The sequence below is a fragment of the Chenopodium quinoa genome, unplaced genomic scaffold, assembly GCF_001683475.1.
Source record: "Chenopodium quinoa cultivar QQ74 unplaced genomic scaffold, ASM168347v1, whole genome shotgun sequence".
Classification (NCBI taxonomy): domain Eukaryota; kingdom Viridiplantae; phylum Streptophyta; class Magnoliopsida; order Caryophyllales; family Amaranthaceae; genus Chenopodium; species Chenopodium quinoa.
In genome coordinates, this window is record NW_018745003.1 from 1,028,754 (window position 1) to 1,037,506 (window position 8,753).

General features: G+C 28.6%; 1 protein-coding gene across 2 annotated transcripts; it reads left to right on the forward strand.

Moving 5' to 3' along the window:
- The first annotated feature begins 461 nt into the window (after nt 1–461).
- Nucleotides 462–5,872, forward strand: LOC110707749 (transcription factor bHLH68-like). 2 transcript variants are annotated; one of them, XM_021885790.1, is made up of 9 exons: nt 462–1,069; nt 1,529–1,946; nt 2,373–2,453; nt 3,012–3,077; nt 3,483–3,548; nt 3,737–3,793; nt 4,516–4,560; nt 4,944–4,988; nt 5,441–5,872. In XM_021885790.1, the coding sequence occupies exons 1-9, from the start codon at nt 732–734 to the stop codon at nt 5,570–5,572; spliced, it is 1,248 nt and encodes a 415-aa protein (XP_021741482.1). In that variant the 5' UTR covers nt 462–731; the 3' UTR covers nt 5,573–5,872. The 2 variants fall into 2 exon arrangements, with proteins under 2 accessions (XP_021741482.1, XP_021741483.1); XM_021885791.1 differs by lacking the exon at nt 4,516–4,560.
- Nucleotides 5,873–8,753: the final 2,881 nt, after the last annotated feature.

Consider the following 8,753-nt stretch of genomic DNA (forward strand, 5'->3'; position numbering starts at 1 on the left):
AGAGTAATAATTAGTATTTCGTATAACAAATACAAAAAACTAACATTTACTTGTATTACAAAAATTACTTTTGTTTAACGTATCTAAATTATAATCTTTAATTTTAGACAACAATTCCACCAAGGATAATACATCATACATAGCTAGAGTTTACTCTCATTGACTACATCAAAGTCACCTTTTAAATTTTCTTTCACCCCCTTCTTTTAATTTATGTCCTTTTTGATAGTATTTGACGAGAAATTCCTACCTCCTTACTATACTCCTTTTTCCACCAAACTTTTTCAATTTTTAATTTTTAGATGTTTCAACCCCACTTTTTTTAGATAAAGCAAAAGCCTAAAAAAAAATAAAAAAAGGGACAATTAGGGACTAGTCCCCTTCTCCTCTCTCACACCCCCCCCCCCTCCAAAGAAATTCTTTAGTTTGTATTTATAAAATAAGAAATTAAAAAAGAAAAACCCTTATATAATAACAAAGATATATAAAAAGAAACACAAATTCATTAAGAAATAAAGAAAGAGAGATAATTGAAACTCCATGATTCAAAAAACACACATGCCTTGGGTTTTGCTCCCTATTTAGCTTATATTACTACTATTTCTACTCACTTATTAATAAGCTAAATTAAAAGCAACCCAAATCAAATCCTCTTGAAAAGTTTCTACAAAAGCCCTCTCTTGGACCTTCAACCACCCAAAAACTCTAAAAAAAAGAGAGGATAGATAATAATGAATAGGGGCGTTTTGCAAAACTCTCCGGTGCAACAAATGATGGCAGCCGGAAATCCAAGCTGGTGGCCTAACATAAACAATTTGATGAGACCTCCCATTTTATCTTCTCATCATCATCAACCACTGCTTTCGTCGCCTTCTTCGTTCTTAGCTCCGCCTCTGAATAATAATAGTAACAACAACGATGAGAACAACAATAATAACAATAATGTTTTCCAAGCTCAATATAATATGAATTCCTCTTCTTCTTGGCTTGGTGATCATCCTAGCAACAACAACCATCATGAGCAGCATCATCATCATCAACTTCCTGAGTCTTGGAGCCAACTCCTCTTGTAATTATACTCACCTCTTTTTTTCTTTTTTCATTTTCTTTTTTTATTTTTTTTAATCGATCTATCTATCTATGTATATGTCTGTTTTCGTGTCTACCTTTTAATTTGTTCCTCCTACTATGATATGTAAATATACGCGCGCACACACATACACACATACAAATCCAAACTATAATCCCTTATATCTTTGAATGAGTGATTTATTATCTATGCATGTCTCAAGATTATTGTATAGTTCCCTAACTAGGTTTTCATTCATTCCTAATTTATTAGGGTAAGGTGATTTACATTTTTTTTTTCCTATTCATTTTTAATATTATTGTCTCTAGCTCTATAGATCCGATCTAGCCTTGATGAAATTTCAGTATATATAATTAATTCATAATACAAGTAACCTAATTATTAGATGTTTCAATTTAATTTAATTACTTATTAATATATACATATGTATTTGTGCAGGGGTGGAATTTTCTTAGAAGAAGAAGCAAAAAAAATGGAGACAAATAATTGGGAAGAACAAGTTGTGCTTCAACAACAACAAGCTAATCATCATCCTCATCTTGTAGATGTGAAGCAAGAAAGCTCAGTAAATAGTTATAATAGTAATAACAATAATAATAATAATAATGTTTATAATGATCAAGAATTTCAGCTAGTAGCAGCAGCTAAAGCAGCAAATTGGTCTCATCATCATGCTCAACTCAATAAAATTCCTGTTTCTTCTCCTCAATCTTGTGTTACCTCTTTTAGTACTAGTAGCAACAATAACACCACCACCAACAACAACTTGTTGGATTTCGCCTCGTCGATTTCTAGTGACAATCTTCATTCTAGACATCGTCCTCCTCCTCCTCCTGCCCCCGATCGCTCCACCGAGGTAAGAAAAAATAAATAAATAAATAAAATAATTCCATTATCATCTAATTTCTTGAATTTTTTTCTAGAAATTATTGGTTTACCTAGTTATATTTATTTTTTATTTTTTTTGGGTGCGAATTAGAGTCACTTGACAATTGATTAAATTTTAACATGCGTTGTTAATTAATTTAGGGTAATGCTATATATAGCCCTTAGGGCTACAAATAAGCATTTAATATCTTTCCTTTTTTGTTATAAGTTTAGGAATGCAATACAAAATCATGCGCAAATCAGTGTAATTAATGAATATATTTCATTAATACTTTTCCTCTTTTACCTTCTTATACATAGCCCTTATGGTTACGTAAATCATTTTTCATTAACTTATTATTATGTATACTCGTACATGAATTATAATTTCTTTAATTTATTTGGGCGTGTATAGTGTAACAGCAATGCTAGTGGTGGGGCGGTAGCGAAGAAAGCCAAGGTTCAACCTTCTACAACTCCATCGACTGCTTTCAAGGTAAATAAAATCTAGTTGTATGACAAAAAACAAGCAAGAATATAATTTTGGTTATCTCACTTTCACTGAATTTTTCTCCCTCCAAATCTTTTCTTCCTCGCAAAAACACAAGTATAAAGGCACAAAAACACATGTAAATACATACCTACTTTGTGTAACATCTCTTGTCTTTCTCATATGTCTTTTTTTTCCAAGGATGATTATTCTTTCTTTCTTAACCCTATCTATGTACCTCTCGTCTCTATTCTCGTCCATAGATGAAGATATAGCATTCGGGGGTAGATAATATCCAATTTTACCGTATTTTTTATTTAATAATTCTTGTTTGAGACGGTTGAATAATAACGTACCCTGCATAATACAGGGGTTACTTTCATAATTAACTTGTAAATAGAATGAGATTGTCTCATTCATACAAAATTAAGAAATTTGCCCTTTTTTTAATAACCCTTTTATTGAGTTATGTATCTTGAATTAATTAATTAATAATTCATGTATCAATTCAATGTTTATTCTAACTTTATTATATGTTTTTTTTTTTCAATATTGGAAAATCAGGTGAGGAAGGAGAAATTAGGAGATAGAATAACTGCCCTTCATCAGCTTGTCTCACCTTTTGGAAAGGTAATCCATGATTACACATCATCTACTATTATTAGTCAAGTATAATTAGTAATTAATAAGCACCATTATTATATATAGCTTTGAGTTAGCTAGCTAAATAAGCAAACTAACAATTATAACATGCAAACTTCTTTTTGTCCAGGCATCATAATAATAAAGTGTAACTTTTTTCTATACATGAAACCTTACTCAATTATATTCTTTCCAATTTTCGGCTTATTAATATGTTACACCTAAAACTCATTTGATTAATGTAGCATTAATTTGCAATTAAAATAAAACGGAACAAGTATTGTATAGAAGTATAATTCTCTTTTTGTAAATTAAAATTGCATGAATGAAAATATGAATCTTGTGATAAAAGTATAACTCTTTTTTTTTTTCTTCCTTTATTTTTTTCTACAGACTGACACAGCATCTGTCTTGTTAGAAGCCATTGGCTACATTAGATTCCTTCAGAGTCAAATTGAGGTAAGAATGGAGAAATTTATACATAAACTATGTACATTATACTTTATACTTTTTTAACTAAATTAATTAATAGATTATACTATTGTTTATTTTATTTATTAATTATGTAAACATACAAAAAAGTTGCATTTCTCAAAACATTCTTTTGGACATATGGTCATATAAAATTCCCCCCTCGAATTCTGCAGGCCCTCAGTCTTCCATACCTAAACACTGGAGCAGGAAACAAGATGCAGCCTCACCCTGTAAGAATCAATTCATTTAATTGCTATTCATTATTTTAAGAGACTTTATAGATTCGCGAATGTTAACTAGTTTAATTGCATAATTCACACCAAACTGAGAGTCGAAACTCTCTTTTGTATGAATTTGAACCAATGGCAGATCTATTAAGGGGCATGGGTGGCACTGGCCCTGTCAAAAATTAATTTTTTTTTAATTTTTTTTTATTTAGGTAAATGTTTAAATTTATAGGTTAAATACAATTTTAATGCAATAAATCATTAAATTAGCTATGTCATGCATAGTGGTAATGCATTGAGTTTGTGCTAAAAGTCTTAGGTTCAAGTCCTCATATAGGCATTTTATTTTTCAGTTTTATTTATTGCCCCTCCACACTAAATATTCTACATTCGCCATTTATTTGAACGGTTTTGTATCTTTTTATTTTAATCACCTTCAATTGACTCATAACATATCAAATTCGACCTAGTAATAGTCCCAAGTGACACCTACACGTATAACGGTATAATTAAGTCTCATGTCACTAGAATTTATGATGAAATTCGATTTCTGTTTAAAGTTGAGTTTGATTAAGTATTTATGTAATTAGAAAAAACTACTGAATTTCAAATTATATAATAAATAATAAAAATAAGAATACATCCATACAATAATTTTTTTATAAAATTTGATAATTTTCTTAGAAGATTAAAAAATAATGGTGTGATAATGCTTGAATTTGTAGATTCAAGGGGAGAGGAAGTGTATATTTCCTGAAGACCCTGGTCAGGTAAAGCTTTATTGGATCCATGACCCCTCTTTTTAAGGGCATGTACCAAACTTTGGGTTTTGAAAAATAATTGATTTTCAAAATAAAGCTGTCACTTTTTTCATTAACTTTATTTTGTTTTGTTATTCTTTTAAGAAACAAAATTTTAAAAATTACCAATGAAAAAATAAAAAGAAAGGAATTGGGTTTCCAAAAAATAAAAAATTTAGCAGCTTTCCTGAGATTATAAAAAAAGTTTAGCAATAAATTAAAGCAGTGATTATTGAAGAATAATGATCAAAGTTCCTTTATTATTATAATTGTATTTGACTCCTCTTAAAAAGCTGATTAGTGTAGAAGATGCTGATGCCTTTATTCATGTATGTTTCAATCTTTTGCTACAGCTCTTGAATGACAATTGCTTGAAGAGAAAAGGAGGTCCTGATCAGGTAACTATTACCTTTACATTTTAACAAGCACCCATGAGGAATCAAACTCGCTTTTACATTTTATCAAGTCTATCGGGGTACACTTAGAGTTAGGTGTACTCAATATAAACACTCGTTCTATTGGTAATTTAAATGTACCATAATAAAACATCGATTGGTACTTGTATGAAAAAAAAATAATATTAAGAACAGAGAATATGAAATAAGAAAAGTTAGGTGATTGGACAAATAACTTGTACCAAGTTTGAGTACTTACCAATCTATACATGTGATTGATTCCAATTAACTTACACAAGCTAAGTACTTCCTATAATTAATTTTTGTTTTGCCAGATTTTTGTAAAGGTGTATACAAAATATATCCTAAATCCGTGACAAATATTATCATACTATAATACCTTATAAGAAAATGAGTATGTGTATACTAATCTAAATTTCTTTTGATATAAATAGGATTCATATGAAGAGGCAAAGGACTTAAGGAGTAGAGGGCTATGTTTAGTTCCGGTGTCATGCACATTACATGTGGGAAGTGACAATGGAGCTGACTATTGGGCTCCGGCACTCGGCGGCGGTTTCAGGTAGACGGAATAGGGATCTAGTATGTGCATCAACGAACGGCACACCGAAGCTTCAATTGAAACGATATAACATCATTAGCAGTCAATCTGCCCCCAACAATATCTTCCTATATGAAGAAAACAAGGTTGATTGCTCCTGATGCTATGTTCTATTTCTCTTGTATTGCATTTAAGTGTGCTGTAAATTTAATTTAGATTTAAGATTTCAAGCTAGTGTTTTTAATCTAGTTTTAACAATAAGCTACTACTATTTTAATCAAGATTGCTCATTTTATTTTAGTATATTATTAATATTATCAATTTAGTTTTATGGTCTCTTTTATAATTGTGCAATACTCTATTATTGGGAACCAAATTAAATTTCCAAATCATTATTTGGGACTTTACCTAACCAAACTATACCACCGTATAATTATTGAGGTAAAATGATATTATTACTTAAGTTTTTTTTTTTTTTTTTTTTTTTTTTTGGAGAAAGCCGATTACTTAAGTATCTAGATCGACATTCTTGCTTATCTTTAAAAACAGCTCTAAAAATAAAAAAAAAATAAAAATAAAAAATCTTAAAAATACTAACTTATAATATCTATAAACTATGTACCAACAAGGTCGAACAAAATGCCGCAATAAAAAATAAGTTATTGTCTTGCATGTAAGGTTACAAAACTAATGATGAGATATTTGGGAAGATGAGCATTACTGCATTAGTGAATTTAACTGGCTTGCTAATTTTACACTTTATTATCTTAGGTTTCGCTTATGAGGAAAAGTCGCATCTTAACTCTGTTTATGATAACTAGATTAGTGCCCGTATGATGCACGATAGTAATATATCTTTTTTGCATAATTAATTTGTGAAATTATATAAAAATAAGGCAACTCATGTTGAATAAATAAATGCAATGCATATAAGAAAGATGAAATAATAAGGCAAATTTTTTTTAAAACTACAATTGACTAAAAAAATAAATTATTTTTGATTAGTTGTGTTGAAAATATTTAAAAATAGTATACATCATATTGCATTAATGATGCATGTTATTCCCAATAAAACTATCAATATTGATGTCGTATGACTTTTTATTAATGAATTAGTTTAGTTCAAAAAAAAAAAAAAAAAAACCTATACAATGTACTTCCAAAAAATAAGCTAAGTAGAATAATTATTTAAAAAAAAAAACTTAAAGTTGACATCATATATTATATTGGCGGGAAATTTTTTAATGATAGTTTGACATAGGTCCAATGATCGACGTAAGCATGACCACTTTTAATAATAGTTAATAGATTTTTTGGGGGAAAAAAAGTATAAGTTGGTAAAATAGAATTGTCTTTTTTTTTTTTTTTTTCATTGAACCCCACTATTGTACAACTATATAATGGTAATTTAAATGTTAATATTGTATTTTTGGCTCCAGAATTTATACTCTCCAATATATTTCAACCTTCTAAATTATAGCTTATTCTCACTTAATTAAAGATCTCAAAATCTTGTGTAACTATTTTAAGTTAATTAAACACGAAATAAAAAGGAATACAATTATTATAAAGATAATATATAAGATTAGGAATAATATACTATTATAGTTGTATTATATAAATATTCCAAAAATAAAAGATTTTTCCTAAAAAGAAAGGGAGAGTTTTAATTTGGAGGGAAAAAACAGTACCAAAAAGTGACATGTGTCATTCCTGGTGTCTATTTTAATATTATGTTATTGATTTAGACCCTATTTATTTTAAATTTTACCCTTAATTTTTTTATTTTTTTATAACAATATACAAAAAAACCTAATATTTTAATCATATGGATAATAGTAATTCAATATAGTACAATTTGAAACACATGTAAGGTTTTTATTTTTTATTTTTAGTACGTATTACTTCCTCCGTTCTTTTTTACGTGACCCGCTTTGACTTTTACACTATTCACCACCCCTCCTTTGACTGTCTTTTGTGAATAATATATAAGGAAAAACATATTCATGTGGGATATTTTTAAATTCGTCTCAATATATACTATCATAATATATAACTTTTATAATTTTAACTTATGAAAAATTTAAGTTATTAATCGTTAAAGTTTTGCATTGACAAACATGATAAAAGAAACAGGTCAAGAAACAAAAAACAGAGGAAGTATGTGTTGCTCTTATTTATATAAGGCTATTTGAAATAAAATTTTAAAAAATAAAATGCATAATCATGCCCGCATTCATAATGGATTATGATAGGTGCTGGCAATAACAACTATAAAATTGATACATAAATAATATTAGGGTCAATTGAGTGTCCACTTGCTAAGCCAATACAATGCATCAAATTGTAACAATAGATAGTCTTTCATTTCTATTTACCTCCTCCCCTTACTGACATCTAAATGAAAGAATTAAGGTATTCCCTGAATATGATCATCAGTGGTGAATGAAGTCCCATCTAAAAGGTGCTATCAAGTCACCGGTTGACTAAACTCTTTCTACTAATGTTGTTTTGTTTCTTTGTTTTTCCGGCTGTTATGTTGCCCCTACTTAAGTAAGGGGCGAATTTCTGATAGTTTTTCAATGTTATAATATAAGTTTTTTCTTTTTGATTTTAAAACATAAATAGTAATTCACTCTAATTGATGAAACTTTGCCCAAATAAAATTTAAACAAAATAGAAAAAAATACAAGATTAATACAATATATTGTTTAACAAAATTGCAGAGTAGTTGGCCAGGATACTTGATGATGACATGATTAACCATCCTCAAGTTGGATATTGAAGATAGTAGTTCAGACCAACATAATTTATAGTCAATTTGTTATAAATTTTATGATGTAATAGCTCGAGTATATAAATAGTTGTCATAACAACTTCTGTATTCATCTTTGATATAAACCTCTCCTGTTTTTCTCTCTTTTCTAAAAAGTTCAAATAAGTTGAGCTAAGGGTTGATTAATTCCGATGAGATCAGATAAGAGTCAATAAGTTCCAATAAGGTGTAATAACACCTTATATATGGTCCAATAAGATAAGATAAGATAAGATAAAGGTTGATAAATTTAAATAAGTTTAGATAAATTCAAATAAGATAAGTGTGGGATTAATAAGATAAGTGAAATTCAGGTGATGAAAACACATACTTAAAATTGATGGTGTGCAAAACAAATTATAGATTTATTGATTACAACATAACAGTGATG

Coding starts and splice junctions, on each gene's coding strand:
- LOC110707749 (XM_021885790.1), top strand. CDS start 732: ATGAATAGGGGCGTTTTGCAAAACTCTCCGGTGCAACAAATGATGGCA. Junction 1,947..2,372: donor CCCCCGATCGCTCCACCGAG/GTAAGAAAAAAT, acceptor GGGCGTGTATAG/TGTAACAGCAATGCTAGTGG. Junction 3,794..4,515: donor ACAAGATGCAGCCTCACCCT/GTAAGAATCAAT, acceptor TTGAATTTGTAG/ATTCAAGGGGAGAGGAAGTG.